General features: G+C 40.3%; 1 protein-coding gene and 1 pseudogene across 1 annotated transcript in view; one reads left to right on the top strand and one right to left on the bottom strand.

Annotated features, from left to right (window-relative positions):
- Positions 1–3,579: 3,579 nt before the first annotated feature.
- LOC128584343 (eukaryotic translation initiation factor 3 subunit J-like) lies at positions 3,580–7,017 on the bottom strand (annotated as a pseudogene).
- Positions 6,742–26,689, top strand: part of EIF2AK3 (eukaryotic translation initiation factor 2 alpha kinase 3) — an 84,627-nt gene continuing 64,679 nt past the window's right edge. The window contains exons 1-2 of the mRNA XM_053588075.1: positions 6,742–7,346; positions 21,857–21,986. Coding sequence (XP_053444050.1) covers positions 7,042–7,346; positions 21,857–21,986 — 435 coding nt within the window. The 5' untranslated portion in view covers positions 6,742–7,041. The remainder of the gene's footprint in view (positions 7,347–21,856; positions 21,987–26,689) is intronic.

The raw sequence follows: 26,689 nt of genomic DNA, 5'->3' as shown, positions 1-26,689 counted from the left end.
AAATCATACAGTATATAGTCTTTTGTTTCTAGCTTCTTTCACTTAGTGCAATGCTTTTGAAATGTGCCCAAGTCACTTATACCAGTAGCTTGTTTCTTTTGCTGAGTAGTATTTAAGAATATGGATGCACCATGATATTTTTATCCATTCATTAGTTGATAAACATCTGTGGGTATCTCCGTTTTTTGGCAATTACGAGAAAAGGTACTATGAACACTTGCATACAGGCCTTTGCATAGATATGTTTTTATTTCTCTTAGGGTAAAAACCTAGGAGTGGGATTGCTAAGTCACATGGTAAGTGTAGGTTTAACTGATTGCCAAACTCCTTCTGAAATAGTTGTACCATTTTACCTTCAGACCTTCAGACCTTCAATATGTATATATATATATATATATATATAGAGAGAGAGAGAGAGAGAGAGAGAAATATATCTTTTTTTTTTTTTTTTGAGACAGAGTCTCACTCTATCATCCGGGCCAGGCCTTACTGCAACCTCAAACTCCTGGGCTCAAGTGATCCTCCTCCCTCAGTCTCCCAAGTCACTGGGACTACAGGCATGTGCCACTCCTGCACACCTAAAAATTACTGCCCAGGTAATTTTTCTGTTGTTTTTTTTTTTTGTTTGTTTGTTTTTTACTAGAGATGGGGTCTTGCTCTTACTCAGGCTGGTCTCAAATTCCCGAGCTCAAGTGATCCTCCCATTGAGGCCTTCCAGAGCACTAGAATTACATGTGTGATCTGCTGTGCCAGGCCAGGAATATCTTGACTGTGGTGTAGACCTCTATCAAAACTCATCCAGCTATACACTTCCAATAAGTACAGTTTATTTTGTATGTTTTTCATTTTGATAAAACTAATGACAAGTTGTCCATTTCATCCTCACTAGCAGAACTCCCGTTTTGTTTCAAGTAGCAAAGCTTTCCCTGCAGTTTAGAGTGGCTATCTCCTGGTGATGCTTCTAGGAAAGCTCTCTGAAGGGCCAGATTCAGGAGGTTACATGCATTTTGTCCTTCCCCTTTGCTCTACCTATAATAAAGAAGTGATGCTGGAGTTGCCATCCCGAAACTGTGAGGTGGCTCAAGTGGCTAAGGCGCCAGCCACATACACCTGAGCTGGCGGGTTCGAATCCAGCCCGGGCCCACCAAACAACAATGATGGCTGCAACCAAAAAAAATAGCCAGGCCTTGTGGCAGGTGCCTGTAGTCCCAGCTACTTGGGAAGCTGAGGTAGGAGAATCGCTTGAGCCCAGGAATTGGAGGTTGCTATGAGCTGTGATGCCATGGCCCTCTACCCAGGGTGACAGCTTGAGGCTGTGTCTCAAAAAAAAAACAAAAAAACAAAAAAGTTCTACTTGAAGCCTGGAAATACAGAAGGAGCATAAGCTTAAATAACACTGTGGAACTGTTGTGTTTGTAGGAAAAATGAAACCCTTACTTGTTTCAGCCACTACATGTATTTTGCTATTTACAAACAAATACTATCTCAAACAGATACAGGTTCTTAAAGGGATAACCCTACCTTTTCTAAATCTCAGACCTTTTGCTGACCTACTATGCTTCCCAGCTTTAGAACCACAGTTGTTTGAGGGCAGCCCTGGTTCAGGGTACTTAAGTGCAGCTTATTTGCCTGGCCCAGACTGACAGGTCAGCTCTCATGCCTGGTGCACCCTTTCTTATATCTTCCTGAAGCACTTTTGATTTCAGAGCTCCCATGAAGTAACCATGAAGCTCCACGTTGTCCTGAAACAGGCAGACTCTCCTTTCCCTCCTTCAAGTTATTTTCCCAGTCAGCTGACATGACTCAGGCTTTTTTATTTTTCCAAAATGGAAATATTTGAATGATTTTTTTTTTTCCTGAGTATAAAGCTTGATTCTCTTTACTGGCATTTTCCACTACTGTGCTCCTCTGCCTATGCGGGTTTTTATCATAGAGTGTATCTTAGTTCTAATTATGTATGTGTGATTATTAATGTCTGTCTCCCTAACTACAGAGATACTAAGCTTCAGAAGGGCAAGGACCACGTCTGTTATACTCACATCTTTAGTCCCATTACTTGCATGTGGCTATGTGGTACTCCCTGAATGTCAAATGAATAAATGAATGAACAAAACTATTTACCAGTGGCAAACAGATTCCTCATTCATTAGCTTAGATTAATAGTCTTGTTCATGCAATGGTCATATTTTGAAGAAGTTAGAAAACCATGAAGACTAAGTTCACTAATATGTACATTAGCTTCAAATGGGCCATCACAGGTAGTCAAAAGTCATTTTTCATCTCATGTTAACTTTCTGTTCCCCTTCCTACAGAAACTCTGGGATCTTGCTTTCTTAATCATCCCCCTCAGCCTACAGAAACTATGACCTCTTACCTTCTACTGTGTCTTTCCTTCTGTCCTCAGGAATTCATTCATTCAACAAGTATTTATTAGGCTTTTAGGATATATTAATGAGCAAATCCTTTCAAAACTTATATACAAATGTAGGGAGGCAGACAATAAACAAAATAAATATGTAAATTATAACATTTAAGGATTAATAGAGCAATAAAGCAGGAGAAGAGTATAGGAAGGGAGTGGTGGGGGTTTGAGTTTTAAATAAAGTTGTCAGGAGGGACTTCATTGGGAAGGTAATAAAGCCTCGACTAAAATCTGTGGTTATCTGGATACTATGTGCTTAATTATGTCCTCCTAAAATTTATGTGTTTTAGCCTCTGCCTTCCGTATCTCGGAATATAACTGTATTTAGAGATAAGAAGTAGGGAGAATTCTTTTTTTTTTAAGTCCTCACAGTAGTGATTTTATTAAATTAGTTGCTTTATAAAACACTGCGGATGTCATAATTGTTAACATAATAATTTACCAAACTGTAGTTAACTGGTGCAGTTTGCTGAGCATGTTTTAAAAGGAAATGCCAAAACCCTGTTAAAGTTGTTCCATTGCAGCCTCTTAGAAGAAAGGAGATTTGTTTCTCTCCCCCTCCCGAAGTACTCCATCGGTAGAAATGGTCTGATAAATAAAAACCAGACAGTCTATGCACTCAAGAGATTCCACAACTTATAATGCAATAATGGAGAGGTTTAACCTTCTTCAGCTTCAAAGTTGGAGGGTTTTGGTCATTTAATTTTTATCAAACTAGTGCTTTTCAGCTGCAGTATCTTCACTCTTCTTCACAATGTATTTTTAATATCCTCATCCTCAATTTTAAGACAAAGCAATTTTACTACTAGGTGCAGACCACATGCCCTTGCTGCAAACTGCTTTTCTTGACAAGTTATGAAGTAGTTCAAGGAGGTATGGTTAAGGCTGTATTACTGAATGGTGCTGGTAAATACTACACAATTTTTTTATGATGTCACAAACTTTTCTTTCCAATTTAGTGACTGCTGCTATGGAATCAGATAGCAACAATGACAACATTATTTAATTTGTTTTGTTTTGAACTATGATTTAGTAGCGACTGAGGTTCCCAATTTTAACCCCTTGGCAGCAAGATCCAAGTTCTCTCATTTGCACATTAGCACCTAAGTGTCAAAGGGTTAATCATCACAAAATAACTGGCACAAAAGATACTGCACTTCTGATTGTAGCATTTGGCAGAACTGAAAGGAAAGGAAATTGTGCTACATGTTGAAGGGATTGTGGGCAACATAAAGAAGACACCAGGAGAAGATAAAATGTCACATGAAGTCTTCATAGTCTTGTAATGTCCTCCATCATAACCACCATAATCTGCCAGATCTCTTTCATGGTGGCCTTTAATCCCCCTCCAGGAACCACACCTTTCTTCTTTTTGGCTTTGTTTTGCTTTTCTTGCTTCTGTTTTTCACTGCAAAGCACAGTCAATGCATTGGTAATCTTTTTCAAGTCATCAATTCCCAATGAAATACACACATCTCGAAGTAAGACTTCCAAAAAACTGGCATAATATAGTGACTTTTCATATTGTGTAATTTTATCTTTTAGTAACCTTCCAAATTCTGTGAAGTCATCTCTTGAAGATAGCATCTATTCCAAAAACTGCACTATTAACACCGAAAGTTTCCTTTGCTAATTCAAGGTCTGACTCTTCCTGCAATTTCTTTAACCGCAGTTTATCTGCTAATTGTTAGCACTTTAGGTTGTTCAGGTTCTTCTAACCTCTTTTTAATTTCTTCTCTTGCCGTTCTTTCTCTTTTATCTTCCCTGCTGTTTTTTTTCTTTTCCGAAATTTTTACTTCTGGTTTTACTTCTGCTTCCTCTTTTTTTTCATCATCATCATCATCATCATCCCAGTTATCCTTGACTCCTCGTCCTCGCCTTCGCCTTCCCAGACATCCCCGCCGGTGGTGCCGCCTCCCGGGACTTTCCGCACCAGATCTTCCACGGAGAATGCATCCCCATCCCAAGAGTCGGAGTCCCCAGCTGCTGCCGCTGCCAACGCCAACCGGGTGTGAGCGTGTGTGAGGGGAAGGGCTATCCAGGAGCTGTCAGAAGTAGGGAGAATTCTTAAAACACTAAAAGTCGACCTTCCATTTGATCCCACAATTCCATTACTAGGTATTTACACAAAAGAACAAAAATCATTTTACCACAAAGACATTTGCACAGAATGTTTATTACAGCTCAGTTCATAATTCCTAAATCTTGGAAGCAACCCAAATGCCCATCAACCCATGATTGGATTAACAAACTGTAGCACACATATACCATGGAATACTATTCAGCCATAAGAAATGTCTTTCATGTTTACATAAATACATCTTTTATGTTTACCTGGATGGAGTTGAAACACATTCTTCTCAGTAAAGTATTAAAGAATGGAAAAAAAAAAACAATTGGATACTAATATGAAACCAACATACGAAGAATTATACACTCACATAAACAATAAAACACAAATATAGTCTAGCAAGGGCAGGGGAAAGGAAGGAGAGGGGTGGGGGGAGATCAATTGGAGGGAATCTAAGGTATCCAGTGTGAGGGTGTTCAGCAAACCCCCTGGGGGAAGGGCTCTTCTCCAGCTTAAACTTAGTCTTGGAAGTGACAACAATGTAACCAAAAAATCTGCAGCCTCCTATTAATTTGAAATTAAAAAAAAATAATTTAACCCTGCCCACACCTTGAATTTGGACTTCCAGCCTCCAGAACTGTGAGAAAGTAAACTCCTGTTGTTTAAACTACCCAGTCTGCGGTATTTGCTATGGCAGCCCTAGCAAACTAATCTACCTGGGAAGAATTGCCTCAGCAGGGGAAAGAGCAAATGAAACCCACCAAGGTGAGACTTGGGTTGGCCAGCTTTAACACAGCAAGGAGGCAGGTGTGGCCAGGATGGAATGAGCACAGAACACAGTGGGAAATGAAATCAGAAAAGCCATGGGAGCCAGATGCTGTGACACCTTGTAGTCTATTGTAAGGACTTTGGCTTTTATCTTGAGTGAACTGGGGAACCATTTGAGGATTAATAACTTGCATTATGGGTAAGTAGAAAAACCAGTGAAAAGCATTTCACACAGGACAGCCTTGAATTATTGGATCAAATACAGCTGATAAAATTAAGGAACTGTCCTTTGAATTCAGCATCAGCGACCTCAGCAAGAGTTTTCAGGGTATGAATGCTTGACTGTACTTGCTTGAGAATGGAGAAGATGAATCGCAGACAGGAGTTTTGAGTACTGTTGAGTTTCACTGTACAGAAGAGCAAAGAAAAGTGGTAGAAGCTCTAAGGGGAAGTGAGTTTTTTAGTTTGGTTTAGTTTTGGTTGGAGAGAGATAGGGGCATGTTTGTATGAAGTTGGAGGATAATCTATATATGCACACAAATTGCCAAAACTTTAAAAAATCTTCACCCAGTTTTGATAGGGTAATTAGCCACCTCTTCTCATCTTTGACTCTGTCCTGAATACACTGCTGATGGAGGCATCTTCTTATCGTTTAACTTAATCTCTCCAAAAATCTTCAAGGTGTTCTTAATTGCTGTATTAAAAGTTCAAATGTCTTAACTGAGCAGTCAAATCTTCTTCACTTTGGCCTTTTGCAGTTTTATCAGTCTCTTTGGGAGAGCACCTTGGTGATATACAAAGCATGACAGATCAGAGCCAGAAGGCATGAATTAAAGTTATGATTCTGTGACCATAGGCAAAATACGTCAATGCACGGGGGCTTGGTTCCTTCCCGTTTATAAGGAGGTAGGAGTGTCGCGTAGATTAGATTATCTGCAGGTCACCGCCATCTCTACCAAACTGTACTTCTCAGTACCGTCGCCACCACAAATAGCATCATCTCCTTAACCCACCTCACCGCTTCTACTTCTGGGGACCACAGGACTTGTGTAGTCACTTATTTTTCCTGCTTCGCTTTGCCCTTCCAAACAGACCAGGCTTTAGAAGAGCCACAGTGGCAGCTCCTTTAAGATCTGCCGCCTCCCAGCCACCAGGGACTTGCCGCCCACTCTTCCTTTCACTAGGGACTCTCTTCACAGTCAGAATCGGCCACGTATTAAGTACCGCTTCCAACCAATCAAGAAGCAGCTAGCTCAGACCTTTGAGAGGCATTTGCTTTCGCCAATGATCTTCAAGTCTTCGCCAGCGCCTCGATTTGGGGAACGAGTCCAACCACCGCCACAGCCAATCTGTTCCCACCAATTGGGTAAGAAGACTGTAGGGAAGAGTGATTTCCCACTGGTAACTGCTTCCGGAAGAGGGACGGACTTCGAAACACGAAAATACGATTTAATTGGTAGGCGTGATGTTGACAAGCGGAGAAAGCCCGCCTTCCCCAGCAAGGCCAGCCTGGAGCGACGGAGTGGCAGAGACCACAGCCAATTGGAAAGCGGACGCGCGGAAAGTTTGCTCAATGGGCGATGTCCGAGGGAGGCCGTCACTCAGGTGGCGGTGGCGGAGGCAGGGCTGAGACGTGGCCCCTGGAACTCTGCTGGCTGTCCAGGTCGTCGTGTGGCCGCAGGGTCCCTAGCGTGTCCTTGCCCTGGTGGGGGCCCCGAGCGGCGGGAGAGGCGGGCGCCGGTGGCTGCGCCTCCATGGTCGCGCGTGGGGCGGGCCGCTGATGGAGCGCGCCATCCGCCGGGGTTTGCTAGCGCGGGCGCTGCTGCTGTGGCTGCTGCTGGAGCTCGCCGCCGAGACGGTGGCCGCGGGGCGTGCCCGCGACCCTTCAGCGCCGATGGCGGAGGCGGCGTTTGGTTTGGGGGCAGCGGCTGCTCCCACTTCTGCGGCGCGGGTACCGGCGGCAGGGGCCGTGGTTGCGGCCGAGGTGACGGTGGAGGACGCTGAGGCACTGCCGGCGGCCACGGGCGAGCAGGACCGGTGGGGGACAGAACCGAACGACAAGGCCGAGCTGCGGCCGCGCAGTAGGTGAGGGGCTGCAGAGCCTGGGATGCAACTTATTTTACATTCGAGCTCTTGGAGGATCCGAGGGTCGGGGGGCGGAGACCCGGGACCAAGGGGCGGGCGTCTTCCCTGGGCGGAGGACCACTGGCGATAAGGGGGCGAGAGCGGGCCGCGACGCCCTTCCACCCCTGGCCACCGACGGCACTGAGTTCAGCTCTTGAGGGCCTAGTCCGGGCTCGCGGACGGTGGCAGCATCCTTGCTAATATGAAGAGATGCTAGAAGAATAGAGCAGCTGATTTGCAAAGAAATGGCATTTTCCCTCTTTCATTGTTTTCGGGCTTTATTCATCCTACAAAAACCTTTACTCCCTTTTTTCCATACCCTATGTCTGTGCTGGTGTGACAGTTTTTTTGAGACAGGGCTTTCGAAAGAGATGTCTGCGTCTTCCTTCAAACACAACTGTAGCGCGGGACAAGATTGAGATCATTATTTCTGTTTTGAGATCTACATAACAGCTGCATCAGAATAATCACCTAAGGGATGCTGGTTAAATCTACAGTTTTCTAGGTTCCGCCTAGGTTCTGATTTTACTGAATCAGAGTTTCTCTGGGTAAGAACCTGGAATCTGCATGTTTAACAAAAACTTAATCCTGACGGGTCAGTGAACACACTGAAGTTTAAGAGCTGAAGTTAAGTTCTTGAACATTGAAAACCTCAGGAAATGGCTTGTATTTAAGGGAGGAAGTTGAGACAGAAAAGGTGATAGAAATACAGCCGACTATGTTCTTGAACCTAAGAATTGTGAGTAGGTTCTTGAATATTGCTTAGGTTCTTGAATAAAGGGTTTACTGTATAAACATATAATATGGGGTTATCTTGGTTGAGTTTCTTAGTCTTCTTAAAATTATTTCAAGGTGCTTGTTTTAAAGCATTTTTCGAAGTCTAGACACAAATATAAGGCTTATTATTGGTAAAGTGTTTTACAGACAGCCAATCTTAGCACACCCGGGGAGAAAGCAATGTTCCATTTAATAAATGGAATGATAAAAAGAGCATTAGGTAAATTAAACCAGGGAGGGATAGAGTCTGGATTTTATGCTGACAATATAGTACTTACTAGATTATAACAAGTTAGATGTAATTTTCAATTAAGTATCAGAATTTTTTTTTTTGAGGCAGAGTCTCACTGTGTCACCCTGGGTAGAGTGGCATGGCGTCACAGCTCACAGCAACCTCATATTCTTGGGCTTAAGTGATTCTCTTGCCTCAGCCTCCCAAGTAGCTGGGACTACAAGTGCCTGTCACAACACCTGGCTATTTTTTTGTTATAGTTGTCATTGTTGTTTAGTAGGCCTGGGCCGGGTTTGAACCCATCACCCCTGGTGTATGTGGCCGGCACCCTAACCACTGATCTGTGGGTGCCTAGCCAATAATTTTGATCTATATACCTGGAGGCTACTATAAATAGGGTAAGTACTGAAATTCTCTAGGTAGCATTCGAGGTTATATGCAAAACAGTTTTTTTAAAGTAACAGATATAAAGTAGAATTTTCTTAGGTTTGTTAAAGAATCTACTGTCCTCAATATTTATCTTGAAGAAACTTCTAAAGTACTAAGTACTAAGGGAATTACATAAACTAGAGTAAGATGTTTTATTTTTCTTAGAATTCAAATCCAGTTCAGCAAGTACTTACCAGTGATTGTGGCCCAAGGTGCCCTGGGGTGATGGAGGTTAGACAGATGGTCCCTGCCCTCCAGGAGGAGCAGGGTTCTAGCAGTAAAGATGAAATGAGGAGCTGAATAATGGCAGTACAGAGCCGAAGCAGTGCAAATTAAGTTTCGTGGGTGTCCTAAGGTTTTTGCAGTGTTCACCAGGTGGGGTATGGGGGTGAGGTAGGTGAGAAGGTAAGAAAAGGCTATGGTAGAATATGTTGGTTCCTGAAAAATGAGTAGAATTGTGATGGATAGACACTGTACTGGAAGAAACAGCAAGAGGCACAGAGGCTGGAGATGATGGTGAGAAAACATGTTGCCTCTGTATAAATCTGTGTGTGATGTGTATTTGCGTGTGAGGCCTGTGTGTGAGAGATATAGACATGCACATACGTATGCTGGGCAGGGAGAAATAGAAGACGAGGCTAGAAAAATAGGATAGGGTCATACTGTGTTTGGATACAGCCTTACTTTAGTAGTATCATCATCACCTGAGAGCGTGTTAAAAATCCAGAATCAGGTACCATCACAGACCCATTGAATAAGTATCTGAACTTAACAAGACTGCTGTGTGATTCACATACATGCACATTAAAGTTTGAGATTTGTTGGGTAAAATATTCTGAATGCCAGGCTTGATCAATGTTGCTTAAGGAGTATTTCTATACCAACAATGTGTGTACTGAAAATTTGAGTTGAGAATACAAAAAGGAGAGTTAATAGCTCAGACGAGAGGTTGAGTGCTAAGTGGTATAGAACAAAAGGGACAGAGTTGAGAGGTATTAGAGGCAAAATCATGGTTCCTGGCAAATGAATTCGTTTTTCTACCCTTAGTATCCTGTCCAAAGATTAACATGGTAGCCAAAAGATGAGCACACATACAGGAAGATTGAGAGATTTAGGGGAGCAGGGAAGAAAAGATAAAGGGTTTGGTGCTGAGCATGGTGACTTAGAGGTGCAGACAGGCCATCCAGAGGGAGACATTTGGTGGCCAGGTAGGAATGAGTTAACATGAAGCAGGAGAGAGGGCAGGTCAAATAGTTGAAGTTGTTGAGAAAGGCTCATGAGAAAACCTCAGGAAATCCCTTGTATTTTAGGGAGGAAGTTGAGTGGAAAAGGAGATAGAAATACAGCTGACTAGTTTGAAGGGATAAGGTGAGGACTGGGAAGAATCAAAGATCTGGTGATCTCAGTTTTAAGTAAAGCAGCAGAGACAATAACACAGCCAGAGGTTAAAGATTCATCTCTTTTTGCTTTCCTCACTGGTGGGAAGTAATTTTTAGGAAAGGAACTTCTGAACTTGTTTATATGAGAGAAAGGAGCCTGTGTAGACATGTTGAAAATAAGGAATAAGCAAGGTGAGGAAGGTAGTTGGAGAGGATCTACTTAGAAAGCAGTAGGATCACTTCTTTCTTAGAAACCAGAGTTTTGGAAATGGGATTTTTGCCTGAAAGAGAGTAAGGGAACTGGCTAGGAAAAGGTAAGGCCCTGTTTTGGTGTCAGCCTGGTAGTGTGAACGCAAAATAGCGTAGAATGTTTGAGAAACATTGGGTAAGATAATAGTGACGTGATGTATTGATGTGAACAGATTCATATGCAAAGCATATAAAAGGTTTTTCTATGTGTTCTTTAAAAAATGTCAAAACCCAGAGAATATCATTCTCATAATAATAGACCAGTGATATATTTCAAGAAAGAAGATTAGAGGAACAGATTTTAATTAACCAAGCGCTTATGACAAATAGCTGTGAAGAACTATGGCATTTGCGAAACTTTGAAAAAGAGAGAGGTGGGGAATTGTGATCTTTATTTTTGCATATTGTCTTTGATGCTCAAGGAGCAATAGAAGACTTGCTGGTTCATTATTTTGTTTCTCTTGAGAGAATGTTCAGCTTTTTATTGGTATTCATTTCATTCTAAATGCATACTCTGCATTTCAACCACATGAATGAGTAAATAAACTATTTTTCTTTAAAAAGAGGCTAAAATAAACTTTTTCTGGTAGCAGTCTTCTTGTCCATATTTCTTCTGTTAAACATTATATTTAGTTGAAATATAAATGGGCTGGTCACTATAGAAAGTTGGAAAGAAAGCCTCCATTTCACCTCACTGTTAGGTTTTATGGACATTGGTGTAATTTATAAGTTACCAGTTTTCTGACTCCAACACAAATAGCTAATTGCAGAGTATTATTTGGGATTCTTTTAATAGGTTGAGAGGATATTCTCACAATCTTGGAAGCCGTGAAGAACTAGTCTTATATTAACTATCACCCTAATTAACAAAGTATTTATCCTTTTTTCCTCTGCCTCTAATTCCTTTCTCAGAAAAATATTACTCAATTTGACATTAATCTCCAGTGCTTCTTTTATTTGTTCATCTGTAAACTGAATTAAATTGAATAATGTGGAAATATTAAGCAAATGTAAGATGATTTAATTCCCCTTTCTCTTTCTTGTTATTTCACAAAGTGATCTGATGTCCACCAACAGTACAGAAATCTGGTCTTCCTCAGATTTCAAATTCATAGTTATGGTTTATTATTATTTTTTAACTACTAGGACCCTTGAATAGTAGCATCTCAGAATACTATGTTGATAAGGAGAGCTCTGTTATCTAATTCCATTATTACTCACTCTTCCAACCCCACTCTTAAAGTTAACTGAAAACTTCACATTTAATGAAGAATTTACACAGAACTTCCAAGACAATTCATAAGCCAGAGTAAATATACTTTGAGTGACAAATGAACCATCCTTCTTATTTACAATTGTCTTTAGCTGTATTGACGCCTGGGCTCTGGGCAGGATGTGTGACAGGAACAGGAGACTCTGCTTTTTATTGGAGCTCAGCTCTCTGTTCCTAGGTATTTTGCAGAGGGGACTTGTCCTCATCAGTTGCTGTGAGCTCTGACTTCATTGTGGCTTTTCAGTCTCTATATATTGTCTGAGAACGCCATTTGCTTTCCTCCTTTTTTGTAAGTAAGGAGTTGTTTATACATTTTTTTTTTTTTTTGTAGAGACAGAGTCTCACTTTATGGCCCTCGCAGAGTGCCGTGGCCTCACACAGCTCACAGCAACCTCCAACTCTTGGGCTTAAGAGATTCTCCTGCCTCAGCCTCCAGAGCAGCTGGGACTACTGGCGCCTGCCACAACACCTGGCTATTTTTTGGTTGCAGTTTGGCCGGGGCCGGGTTTGAACCCGCCACCCTCGGTATATGGGGCCAGCACCTTACCAACTGAGCCACAGGCGCCGCCCTGTTTATACATTTTTATTACAAATTGTTTTAAAATTCAGAGAGAAGAACTTGGTACAGAGGTAAATGTAGGAAAGGAGATTAAATGTGCGTGCTTTTTAGATCCCATTCTATTTGTAAATGACCATTTTGATTAAAAATATTTAATAGGATAAAGTAGACAAAGTGCTTCCGAAAACGTTTGACTCTAACAAGGAAAGGTTATCTGTGACTTTGATGTTACACGTAACATTGAAAACTTAGATTGTATTTCGTTAAGGTCTAACTAATACGTCAAGTAATTCTGGACAATATTTGTTTTGATTTGGGGCATGACTGGTCTTGTGAAATTAAATAAAGTTTGACTTGGAGATTTACTTAGTTGGTAAGGACTAGGAAGTGAAGTCCCATTGGTACTAGTTTGTTTCTAAACAAGAACACGTATTTCCTTTAGTGAGAACATATGTTTGGGTGGAGGATTCTTGGCTACGCACGCGCGTGCATGTGCACGTACACACACACACAAAACCCACATTCAGACAAATCACATTTTTAGCTTTGTGAATATTTTTTCACCACAAGAAAGGAAATGTGAAATTTTAAAATAGGCAGTTATTAATGTTGTAGCTATTCAGTCTGTGCCATGTTCTCTTGTCATCTGCTTCTTTTCCTGCACATGGCACTTTTCCACAGAAGATAAGGCTCCCTTAAAATTACTGTATGAAGGAATTTAGCATATATTTACCAGATCATGATAAACCTAAAAGTAAATAGGTAGGTGTTCCTGATAACTTAAGTCAGAGCAAACCCTTTTTTATTTTTTAATTGTTTTTTATTAAATCATAACTTTGTACCTTGATGCATTTATGGGGTTCAGGGTACTGCTTTAATAAACAATGTGAAATGCTTACATTGAACTTAGTAACACATCCATCACAATTATACTCAACTTTTTTTTTTGGTAGAGACAGAGTCTCACTTTAGAGTGCTGTGGCATCACACAGCTCACAGCAACCTTCAACTCCTGGGCTTAGGCGATTCTCTTGCCTCAGCCTCCCGAGTAGCTGGGACTACAAGCGCCTGCCACAACACCTGGATATTTTTTTTTGGTTGTTACAGTTTGGCCGGGGCCAGGTTCGAACCTGCCATCCTCGGTATATGGGGCCGGCGCCCCACTCACTGAGCCACAGGTGCCGCCCTTATTTCTTAATAGTTTTAAAATGTACCCTTGCATCATGCACCTTAGGTGAGGTCCCCACCCCCCTGAATCCCCTCCCTCCTCCCATATCCCCCCTCCCCTTCCCTCTCTTTCTTCTTCCCTTCTACTTTCTGGACTATAGTTATGTTTTGCCATTCATGAGTGTGTAGGTGATTATATATTGATTTCATAGTAGTATTGAGTACATTGGATACTTTTTTCCCCATTCTTGAGATACTTTACTAAGAAGAATATGTTCCTGCAAACCCTTTTTTAATTGAATATTTATCTGGCATAAAGTCATTTCTGCTAACTTGAGGTCATAATCAGTAGTTACAGGATAAATGACATCTTGAGATTTCTGGGAGGAATAAAAAGTTGCCCATTATAGTAATACAGTAGTTGCCATGTACGCACCCCACAGTTAACAGAATAATAGTTAGAAAACCTGAATCACTGCTCCTGTTCAAAATTTATTTGATGCATGACCGTAGGCAAGTCACATTTTTTTATGCCTTTCACAGCCTCTTTTTGTTTTGTGTGGATAATATGTTTGCCCTGCTAGGGTTTATTCATTCAACAAACATTTGTTGTATTTTGTTACAGGCTAGGGACTGTTAGATCCTGACAGAATATAAAAGTCTTTTTCTTGGGAAGCTCCAAGCCTGAGCTTGGAGACAATTGTGTTAATGAATGAACTCTCCTAGAATGGATAATAATTGACATAAAAGCTCTGTGTGAGTGAAGAGAATAAAAGTGTCAAATTAGCAAGTCCTGTGAACAGGAACCCAGAGGGGGAAGTGTGTACAATGAGCACAGAGCTAGAGTTCCTGGATGCTTTGGATCTGCAAAGATAAAAATGGGGCTCTGTGAGACTGTCAGTCAGAGGTTCTCAACCTGTGGGTCGCGACCCCTTTGTAACAATGAAAATACATCCTGCATATCAGATATTTACATTATGATTCATAACAGTGGCAAAATTACAGCTATGAAGTAGCAATGAAAATAATTTTATGGTTGAGGGTCACCACAATGCGAGGAACTGTATTAAAGAGTCGCGGCATTAAGAGGCATTAGGAAGGTGGAGAATCACTGCTGTCAGTATTTAAAATAACCTAATGGAAATTGGACATTAAATAAGAATTAATTAAAAAGTCAAGTTTCTTTGTTTTGAAATAGAATTATATCAAACCTTATATGGTAATTATAATTATTTTTTCCCAGGAATCTTGAATATTTTTATTGGTTCTTAGGGATTACTTCTAAAAATGAGGGAATTAATTGTATACAATGTTCATTTGGCAAATGAAATAATTTAAGATGTGGGAAAACTATAAATAAACAGGGAACTTTTTTGAAAAGGTTAGAAATGTCCAGAGTGTGTGTGTGTGTGTGTGTGGCTGTGGGGTTGGGAGGTGAGGCAAGAGGGAATAGGGTTGGCAGAAAAGGCAAAAATTGAGCAGCACCCGTACTTCAGTGGGTAGGGCGCCAGCCACATGCACCAGGGCTGGTGGGTTCGAACCCAGCCCAGGCCTGCTAAAACAAAGAAATAGCTGGGCGTTGTGGCAGGTGCCTGTAGTCCCAGCTACTTGGGAGGCTGAGGCAAGAGAATCTCTTGAGCCAAAGAGTTGGAGGTTGCTGTGAGCTGTGATGTCACAGCACTCTACTGAGGACAGCAAACCAAGACTCTGTCTCAATAAAAAAAAAAAAAAAAAGAAAAGGCAAAAAATGAAATTAGGAAAGTACATTCAAGACAGATGCTGAAAGGCTTTGTGTGCCATACCAAGTAGCTTGGCCTTTCTTCAGTGGACACAGAAAGCCTTGAAAGTTTATCATGTTTTTGTTATGGAAATAAAACTTTTGAAAGAGTGTAAAGGGAAAGAGACTTCAGGCAGGAAAATATGTCTGAAAGTCTTTTAAGTTTTGATGAGAAATGGGAATCTGTTTTAGGGTAAAGGCAAGGGTAATGACAAAGATTTAGCAGAAGCTTCAGAAATAGAATCAAGAGTACATGACTGTAGAGGGTGAGGGAGCAGATAGAGTTGATGTCTGATTCAAATGTTCAGGGAGTGGATGGATGGCTATGTGGTTAAGAAAGAAAGAAGTGAGATGTGGGAGAGAAGTTAAGTTTTCTGAGTGTGCAATGGTGATAATAGGTAGATCTTGTTGAAGATGCAGAATTAATGTACAGAGAGACATGGTGCCCTATAAATTCTCTATAGGTTTGGAGGCTGTTGTACTGTACTACATATATAGCGAGAAGCAGCTGTGGGTACTGACCATCTAGATAGAATAGTCAGTACAAAAAGGGAAAAGTGCCTGTTCTGGAGAGACTGAGAGTTGTCAGAATGATTGGTGAGAAACCACGGAAGAAGAAGGTCCAGAATGAGGAGCTGGCTGTAGCAATGGCTTCTGTGAGGACAAATCTGATGAGGGAAATGGATCTGGCTCTTAGGAGGCCATTGGAAACCTTTCTTTTTTTTTTTTTTTCGAGACAGAGCCTCAAGCTGTCGCCCTGGGTAGAGTGCCATGGCATCACAAATCACAGCAACCTTGAACTCCTGGGCTCAAGCGATTCTCCTGCCTCTACCTCCCAATTAGCTGGGACTACAGGTGCCTGCCACAATGCCCAGCTATTTTTTTGGTTGCAGCCGTCATTATCGTTTGGCGGGCCTGGGCTGGATTCAAACCTACCAGCTGGGGTGTATGTGGCTGGCGCCTTAGCTGTTTAAGCCACAGGCGTTGAGCCTGGAAACCTTTCTTGAAGGTAGCTTTAAGGCTGGTTGCAGTGACTCATGCGTATAAACAGTTTTGGAGACCCACATAGGAGGATTGCTTAAGGCCAGAAGTTTGAGACCATCCTGGGCAACCAAAGCAAGACCCTGACTCTAAAAAAAATAAAAATCCACGAATATATCAATGTACACGGCTATGATTTAATAAAAATAAATAAATAAATAAATAAAAAATAAATTTTTGAGCATGGTAGCACATGCCTGTAGACCCAGCTCCTTAGGAAGCTGAGGGAGGAGGAGCCCTTGAACCCAGAGTTTTAGGCAACAGAAAGCTATGATCATGCCACTGCACTCCATTCTGGGTGACAGAGTGAGACGCGATATTTTAAATATTTGAAGATATTTAAAAATATCTTCAAAGAGTTGAACTGTAGGTGAGAGAACAGTGCTTGCTAAAGAATTATTCAAATAAAGGGTATATGTGAAACTTGGTAAATGGTCTGTGAAGATAGTGAATGATGCCCCATGATTATATCAATGTACACAGTGATGATTTAATAAAAAAAAAAGAATTATTCAAATAAATGCTTTTGTAAAGCCAAAACAAACTATAAGTGAGCAATAGAGGTTTCAAAAGCACTTACTGATGAAGTTGTTCAATATGTTATAGATTATTCATCCAGGTCATAGATTATTATTTTTTCTCTTTGGAAATGGCCCTCTGAGGTAAGTCACTGTAGGTACAATTGACCTTATTGCAAGACTTGCCTGGGATACTTGCTAAGATATATTCTTCCAAAATTCCTCTTGGGGTGGGACCTGTGACTGTTTAATGGTTTTTAACAAGCACTCCAGATTATTTTTATGATCAGGCAAATTTGAGGTAGGTAAAATAGCCACATTTTACTTTTGATAAAACACATGGAATGAAGTCTTGAGAATAAGAACAGAGCCATTGGAACATGCACCCAGGTCTGACTTTAAGGCTCCAATTCTTTCCCCTGGAAATGCTACCTCTGTAGTTCCTTCAATTTTTGATTAAGTTAAGGATCTTTCATTTTGTTTATGTAAACCTCAAAATACACATAGGACAAGTGGATCTTAGGGAAGATAAGTGACCTTATAGTCTTCCTATCTGGTAGGGGGGATCTACTTTTGATCTATGTTTGTTCTAAATGCCGTATCTTATGCCTGGCCTCTGATTATCCCTGAATTCAGCGTGGGCTTTGTTTTTCTGCAGTTTCTGTCTCCTTGGTATTTTTTCTCAATCTGTATTATGCCAGTCAGCATCTCACTTAGGCTGTGACCAGGTACAGCAGCACATCTTTATTGTCATAGTAATCCTGAATCCTGCCCGACTCCAGCCACAGCAGAAGGGGTAGCTACCTTCCAGAGACATGCTTATGGGAAGGAGTCCATAGTGAATGCTATGGCTGGGTTGTAACGCAAGAGAGGATGAAGGATTTTTTTTTTTTTTTTTAGAGCTTATCAGGGGATAGCTTATGCTATTATTCATATTGATAGAGGTTACAATAATTAAGAGTACCCTACTCAAATCTGAGAACCAGATTACATTAAGCATCAATACCAGTTGAGAGAGTGATGTACTTCATTGTTCCTGCCCACATTTGTATTTTAAAATGACGCTCAAATTTGCACATACTCCCTAAACATAGTTAATTAAAATGTCTTGTTTATTTTAAAAAGCAGAATAAATTGACCAGAAAGGTTGTTTGATTCAGTGAAACCCAAGGTAGGTTTTCAGTGGACGAATAGCTAAATATTAAACCCCAAATTGCTTGTTAAAACATGTTCTTATATATATTATGATATAACATGCATATTTTATGGAATTTTTCTTTGTTTTGAAGATGTGAGCTAGAATTTTGTTATTCTTCTTTGGATATACCTCTAGCACCCAAGTAGCAGTGTATTTAGGAAAAGCATAGGTTTTTTTGGTCATTGTAAAGACTATCTAGGGAAATAAATAAATGTTTTTTCTTAATTTTTAAAAAATAATATCTGAAGTGTTTTGTGGCCTTCTTAATTTTTTATGGGTTAGTACTGCTTACACTAATTTTTGTTTCAATTAGAGATTTTTTTTTTTTCAATTAGAGATTTTTCATTCGACTATTTATTTGTGGTTAATGATTACCGAACAGAAAAATAAGACATTTCTACAGTGGGACTAGGAAAGAGTTAACTTGGCTCTTAACCCTTGATCTCTACCTTAACCTAGATCTCTAACTTAATTAGACTTATTTATTATAAAATAGTTTTCTTACTCAAATTATTCTTCTCCACCAACTTCCAGTAGATTTCTTTAGAAAGCAGAAGGATAACATGTAGGGAGGAGAATAAAGTGATACCCTTTCATTTGATTCATTATCTGAAATTACTTGAGTTTGCAGGGTGCCAAACTCTTTATTTTCACAAAATAAGAGTTACCTTTGAAAAAATGAAAATGACAGCCAGGTGCGGGGGCTCACACCTCTAATCCTAGTACTCTGGGAGGCTGAGGTGGGTGAATTGCTTGAGTTCAGGAGTTCAAGACCAGAGTGAGCAAGATGGAGACCTGTCTCTACTAAAAATAGAAAAACTGTCCAGGCCTTGTGGTGCACGCCTGTAGTCCTAGCTACTCAGGAGGCTGAGGCAAGAGAATCAATCACTTCAGCTCAGAAGTTTGAGTTTGCTGTGATCTGTGATGCCACAGCACTCTAGCCTAGGGTAACAGTGTGAGACTGTCTCAAAAAGAAAACTTGAAAATTAGAATTATTGTGTAGTTTGGAAACTAAATTAATGATTTGATTTATTCATTTACTAAATTGTTCTTTGAAAAGTTTGTCTTGGTCAGCTAGTGACTTTACTTTGAATTTTTACATAGTGTGTGTCAAGTGAAATAGAAGAGATAAAGTATCTTATCCTAACCAGGAACATAGCTAGACATGCTTAGAATTTACATAGTCCCAGAACAACTAAACAACTCATCCTTTCATTCAACAAATACTTACGGAGAGCCTGCTGTGTATCTGGGAGTGTATGTTCCAAACAGAAGGAACAGTAGCTACAAAGGCCCTGAGGGAAAAAATCATGTGTGATATGTTTGAAGAACTGAGGAAGTGTGTCTGAGGGTAATAATCTAGGATATGTGAATTTTGAGAAGCCTATTAGATAATCTAAATCTGGTAGGTGATTAGACATGTATGTCTAGAGTTTAGGGAAATTAAACTAACTCTGGAATCAGAGATATAAATTTGGGAGTTGTCAGCATATAGATGATATTTAAATACCTGTGAGACTGGATGAGATCACTAAAAAAATTACGTGTAAGTAGAGACTCTTTTAAGAGAAAGGAAAAATAAGGAAGAACCAGGAAAACTGAGAAAGAATAGCATAGAACTGAGTGCAACAAAAAGGTGGGGCAGGGGGGATTAAGAGAGTATGATGTCCTAGAAGCCACAAAGAATTCATGGAGTGCAGAAGAAGCTGATCAGATGCTGCTGGATGGTCATGTGAACTGAGATCTTACCATGAGATTCATCAACGTGAAGGTCATTGGTGACTCTGACAAGAACCAGGTCAGGGGTGAGGTAGGGGCAAAAACTTGATGAGAAATAATTGGACAGAAGAGGATTTATTTATTTTTTTTATTTTTATTTTTTATTTAATTTTTTTATGAATTTTTTTTAATTGTTAAATCATAGCTCAGAAGAGGATTTAGAGACAGTATGTAACAACTTTTTCAAGGAGTTTTGTTGCAAAGAGAGGCAAGAAATAGATTGAAAGCTGGAGTGGGGAGAGGGATTCATTTTGTTTGATCTGATTTGGTTTCTAAGATGGGAAAATAATAGCAGGTTTGCATGCTGCTGTAACAAAATGCCATAGACCCGGTAGCTTATAGACAACAGGCATTTATTTCTTACAGTTCTGGAGGTTGGGCAGTCCAAGATCAAGGTGCCAGCAGATTTGGTATCTGGAGAAAACCTGTTACTCCCAGAGGAACACTCTAGGTTATTGTTATGTGATGCAAGGGGTGAGGGAGTCTCTAGGGCTGCTTTCAGAATGGCACTAATATCCTAAGTGAGGTCCCTGCCTTCATGACCTTATCACCTCTCACCTAATGTACATACCATCATACTTAGATTTCACCCTATGAATTTGGGGGGAACACATTCAGTCTATAGCAAATGCTGATGGAAGGTTCCAGTAGAGAGGGAAAATTGATGTGAGAGTGAGAGAAGACATTGCAGGAATGAGTTCGCACATACGCAGGAGGGAGAGCTCTATTTCTTAAGTGGAGGTGGTGGTGATGGATGGGAGTGTGGATAGTTCACCTGCACTGACAGGAGGGGAGGTGGAATTCATGGGTCCAGGTGCTGATAAATGGACAATCTTTTGATTACGTCTCTTTTCTTCAGTGAAATAGGAAGCACAGTCACTAAGATACATGAACTAAGGAAAGGTGGTATCAGAAGTTTGAGGAGAGATGAGAAGTAAACAGTTAACCCAGTCCTGTTGCACAGAAATGAAATAGTTAACCTAGTTCAGGGACCTGGTAGATAGGCTAAGGATGTGTGTCATGATTGTTGAACATCATTAATAGCCTTTTTGAGGTTGATGGCCATGAATTTAAATGAGACCATCAGCATGATTATGTTTTTCCTTCAGTTCCATTCAACTGCACAGATGCAAGGATAAGAAAAGGGAGAAAATTGGATTTAAGCAGGGTTGGGGTTCTCTCAGTTGGGTGTGACATGTGAGAGAGGGAGTAAGAAGTTGAGGGTGTACACAAGATAGTGCTTAAGATGAGGGACTGATTGCTTAAGAGAAGTGAGGGCGTGATGGTCGTGAAGGTTATAGAATCGGTGGTTTGTCCATTCTGGTGGGGTCAGAAGTTTGTTGGAGTCAAGGCAGTAGAGGAAGCGAGCTGGAAAGAGGGGTCTGTGGCAGGGGGTTACAGTGAGGGTGTGAGCACTGGAGTAGCTGAGACAAGAAAGATAGGTAAGGAAACCCCACAGAACTAAGGCAGAAGTGTGTTGCATATTTAGGCAGTGACAGTAAACTGGCAGCTAAAGTTCTCCAGGATGGATCAGTGGACAGCATGGGGTGATGGATGGAACAGTCTGATCCTGAGCATTTTCAGAGAGGAGAGGAAGAAAATGGTCTGGAAATGGCAACAAGATACAAGGAGTGTACCTGCCCTATTACTGGGCAAAAGTTATGGGAGAAAAAAAAATGTCTTTTCTTTCTACAGGAAGTAATAGCCTCAGGAAAAGCCAGGTTTTGATGAGAGCAAGATGAGTGAACATTCAAGGAAGGCTATGTTTTGGGGGAAGCACTTTCAGGAGGTGGGGAAAGGCAGGAGAGGAGGATTCTAGGAGCAGAAGATGTTGATTCCTTATAAGGATTAGAGTGGGGAGCAGGGGGTGACCTAGAACTCTGGTCACACATAAGCACCATAAAGAGATAAAGGGAATATTGAAATTGTCCTGATCTAAAGACAGATAGTGGTGGCGAGAATAAGTGTTGGGGAGGGGTAGGCCCTCTCTTCCTTCCTATCAATAGAGACCTGGGCAGGGGTTGGTGGATGGAATAAGTGCCCAATATCTTAGATATCTTTTAAATTTTATCCTATTTTTTACAAATTTACAGGTCATTAGTAATTATCAGCACTTTAGATGGACGAATTGCTGCCTTGGATCCAGAAAATCATGGGAAAAAGCAATGGGATTTGGATGTGGGATCCGGCTCCTTGGTTTCATCTAGCCTTAGCAAACCAGAGGTAAGACTTTTCTATTAAATAGTAACTAAAAAACTTACTTATAATAAGCAATTGCTCATATTAATAGGGTCAGGGCCCAATTGCCTAGCTTTGAGGTCTGTCTGCCTCTTACAGGCTGTGTCTTCTTTTTTTTTTTTTTTGTAGAGACAGAGTCTCACTTTATGGCCCTCGGTAGAGTGCCGTGGCCTCACACAGCTCACAGCAACCTCCAACTCCTGGTCTTAAGTGATTCTCTTGCCTCAGCCTCCCAAGTAGCTGGGACTACAGGCGCCCGCCACAACGCCCGGCTATTTTTTGGTTGCAGTTTGGCCGGGGCCAGGTTTGAACCCGCTGCCCTCGGTATATGGGGCCGGCGCCCTACTGACTGAGCCACAGGCACCGCCCCAGGCTGTGTCTTCTTAGAGGAATCACTTCATTCCTCAGTTCCCCTCCTATAAAATCAGATAGAAAATAGCGCCTACTTCTTAGGATTGTTTTGAGCATTAAATGAATTACTCATATAAATGAGTAGCTGAGTATATATTATCTACCATATTAATATATATTATCTGAGTTATAAATGATCATCATTGCTTATTATTATCACAAGGTCCCTAGGAATAAGAAGATAAATATAAATTAAAACTTCATTGAATTTTGCTAGTTAGAAATGCATGTTGCAAAGTACTGTAAATTATTATTCCCTACATTCCCTTCAAGTGTACATTTTAATTGTGAGCATTAATCACCTGCAATTGTTTTAGAGTATAGTTCTAGGCAAAACTTGGTTATTTGCAGAAAATGTATACTTAATAATTCTGAGCTCTAGAATGATAGGAGGAAAAAAAGAATAGAAGCAAATAGACCTTGCTTCAAAACCACTCTGGCATATGACTTCAAGACTTGGACAAGTGACTTAGCCCCACAGAGCATTAGTGTTTTCATCAATAAGGTGAGGACCTTTCCTACCTTGACTGGGTAGAAATGGAGGTAATCTTTTCCTTTCATTGTCTGTCTTTTCCTTTAAAAAGCTTCCTCGCTAGCATTAAGTTTGGAAAAGACAAAATTTAACCTGAGATGCTTGAGAATTACCTGATTATGAGTGATGGAACTTTCTAGTGGGAAAACTGCTTTCAGCAACTTATAACCAATTTCCCTCTCCTCTCCAATAAACCCAACCTGAATCTTTTCTGGTGGGCCCAGCCCAGTACTTAGGGAAATAGCACTGCCAATTTTCTTCATTTGCCGTGTGCTAAGCCCTGACTAGACTTTCAGAGTGCCTATTGTTTGTCAGACAGTATATTGAAAATATATTTTGAGAATATTGAACTTCTGTTGTATTGTGAATTATTAATGCAGATAGCGATTTGATTGTAAATCACATTAAAAGTTTCAAATTGAGTGTAATGTTCAAATGAGTTACTACTCTAGCTAAACTTACGTATTCGTGTTCTGCTTGGATTATGCTTGGGTATGCATATTTTGCTTTATTTTGAAACTAGACAAAAGATGATTAGCAAATGAGAAGATTGTAAGCTGCATGCATCTGAAGTAATACACGTATACAGTGTGTTGTAGTGGTGCAAAACATGTGTGAGTTTGCAAACTGAAACATACACAAGCATAAACAGATAAATTGCATGGTATGGCAAAGTAGAATGCAAATAATTATAATAACTTGAGTGACAGTGAATGTATTTAAATTATAAACAGGTAGTTATGCTTGATTTTCTCACAAATAGTAGTTCAACTTTCTTACTGTCCATAGTCCTTACCCATTTCGTTTCTTTTCCTTCTCTTTTTTTTTCTTTCTTTTTACAGAGTCTCACTCTGTCACTCTGTGGCATCATAGCTCACAGCTTCAAACTCCTGGCCTCAAGTTATCCTTTTGCCTCAGCTTCCTGAGTAGCTGGGACTATAGACACCCATCAGAACGCTGGGCTAGTTTTTCCATTTTTAGTAGAGACAGGGTCTCACACTTGCTCAGGCTGGTCTCAAACTCCTGCGCCTCACAGAGTGTTAGGGTTATAGGTCTGAGCCACCACACCTAGCATCTTACCATTTTCTGAGCTTTATGGTTTATTAGGGCTCTCTTGTTTTAGGTGTCCTCCCTTCCACCCATCCCTAATCCTAGATTCTTGGGATAGAATGCTCTGAAATGCAGACTTACACTATATTCAGAAAGTTCACTGTGCCCCTTTACATCCATAACGGGAAAAAGCTAACTAGCCACTGTCCACACAGGAGAAGAATCCTAAGACCTGTTAGCATCATCTAGATTTAAATATTCTACTTTATAGAAAAAAAATGTAGAAAATCTAAAAGCATTAAACCATAACATGGTAAGTTTACTAGATTGTGCTGCTGCCCCAAGTTCTTGGGACCATTTCTTGAGAGTACACATTTAGTATGTAGATATACTAATGACAATATCATTGTTCCCACCCTTGTAATACATACCTGCTTGGTGTTCCTTATACACAGCAATCGACACAAGTTGATATGTTGGTACCATTTTGTAGAAGAGGAAACTGAAGCTCAAAGAAGTTATTTGCTTTAAAGTTACAGGCAAACTGTATGATAAAGCTGGGACTAAACCCAGTCTTAGCTTGACTGTACTCAATTCTGCCTGTTCTGGAGCCCTTTCCCCATCTTGTTTGTCTTCCTCTTTACAAATTCAAGCTGTTCATAGACTACAGTGGGTCTCAGACTGTTTGGTCTCAGGACCCTTGTATACTCTTAAAAATTACTGAAGACTCCAAAGAGCTTTTCTCCCCATGGGTTGTAACTACCTATGCTGATGGGATTAAAAATCAAAACAAATTTTTAAAAGACTTTGTTATTAATTCATTAAAGAAATGATAAATTGATTACATGATAACATAAATAGCATATTTTTTTTAATTTTTTTTTTTTTTTAATTTCAGTGTGCTTGTTCATGTTTGTTTGAAGTACTCCTTTTTTGTTGATTTTCTTCTTTCTCCTGCGGTGCTGGCTGTTTTTGATGTTGTTAGTAGAGACAGGGTCTTACTCTGGCTGACTGCTGCTCATATGGGTTTTGAACCTCTGAGCTCAGGCAATCCACCCGCCTCGGCCTCCCACAGCACTGGGACTACAGGCATGAGCCAGCATGCCCAGCCCATAAATAGCATATTTTTATGAAGAATAATTATATTTTCCAATACAAAAAAGTTTTATAAGAAAAGTGGTGTTTTACATTTTTGCAAGTCTCTTAAATTTCTGGTCTAATAGAAGACAATTGGATTTTTGTATCTGCTTCTTCATTAAATATGTTGCACTGTTGTTTTAATTATATAAAGAAGAAAATACAGCCACCTATATACGTAGGTGCAGAAAGGAGGAGTATTCAAGAAGCTTTTTCAAATAATTTTGATACTATATCAAAACAAGTGAAGTTTCTTAAAGGTTAGTTGTGCTGTGAAATCTGAAACTGTATCAGTGGACATTTTGTCCTCTGATATGTTAACATCCATTAATCTGTCTTGCCCTTTACTCATTTCTATCACTCAGAAAACACTGACTTACTGAGATACATAGATCTTCCAAATGTTGCCATATTTCCTTATAGAATATCAGAGAAATCAAATTTGTGCTATCACCACTGATATCTGTAACTCCTGGAAGCTATCAAGTGCACACTGGCAGGTACAAGTTTTTCAATATTCTAAACCTCCCTTGAAAACTTGACTTTTATCACAAATACTGTCAGTTGTGTTCTTTCAAGTGAGAAGTCTACATCATTTATTTTTGAAGCATTGTCTGTCAAATACCTCCGTCTTAGAACCAAAGTTTTTCTCAGTTAATTTTCAAGTAAAATTGGAGCCCCATGAACAAAACAGCTCACAAGTCAGTTCCTCAAGAACTTTTCTTTAAGTCATGCTTCAGTATGTGGAAAAGGACTTGATACATATTTCCTTTTGGGTGGGGGGTGGTGGAGACAGCTGTCGCCCTGGGTGGAGTGCTGTGGCATCACAGCTCACAACAACCTCAAACTCTTGGGTTTAAGCGATTCTCTTGCCTCAGCCTCCCAAAGTAGCTGGGACTACAGGCACCCGCCACACACCTGGCTATTTTTGTGTTGCAGTTGTCGTTGTTTTAACTGGCCCAGGCGGGGTTTGAACCCGCCAGCTTTGGTGTATATGGCCGACGCCCTACCCACTGAGCTATAGGTGCCACCAGATACCTACTTCCTAATTAGTCACTCATCAGAGTCCCCACATGAAGTCATAAATCTGTTTGCCATCACCTGGAGGCACCTGCTTTATTTCTGCTGTAGTCACTTCACGTGGAAAGGACTTGATACATACCTGATACATACTTCCTAATTAGTCCCTCAGAATAATTTAAAAAAGTATACTCAGGGTTAAGATTTAGTGAAATTTAATCATTTTTGCCTCATCACCATCTGTTTTTTCTTCTTTTCCTGCAAGTGTGTGATAGTGAAGAATACAGTGACTACTGGTTTGGTGTTTGATTTATACCAAGGCAGCAGCAGTTTTAGACATTGCTTTTATGCAATCAGGGCAAATAGCAATCCAGCAAAAAGGCAAATCACATCTTATCACGGAAACTGGCTTTCTACTCCTCTGAAAGGAGTCTACAGACTACACTCTGAAAATTGCTCTCTAATATATGATAGAAATATTGTAACAATATTTGTGAGTTTATAAACATAGTATCAAGGAGAAAGGAATGTATCCTGA

The sequence above is a fragment of the Nycticebus coucang genome, chromosome 4 (assembly GCF_027406575.1).
Source record: "Nycticebus coucang isolate mNycCou1 chromosome 4, mNycCou1.pri, whole genome shotgun sequence".
Taxonomy (NCBI): Eukaryota; Metazoa; Chordata; class Mammalia; order Primates; family Lorisidae; genus Nycticebus; species Nycticebus coucang.
Note: the sequence above shows the minus strand (reverse complement) of the source record. Positions and strands in the feature narration are given on the sequence as shown.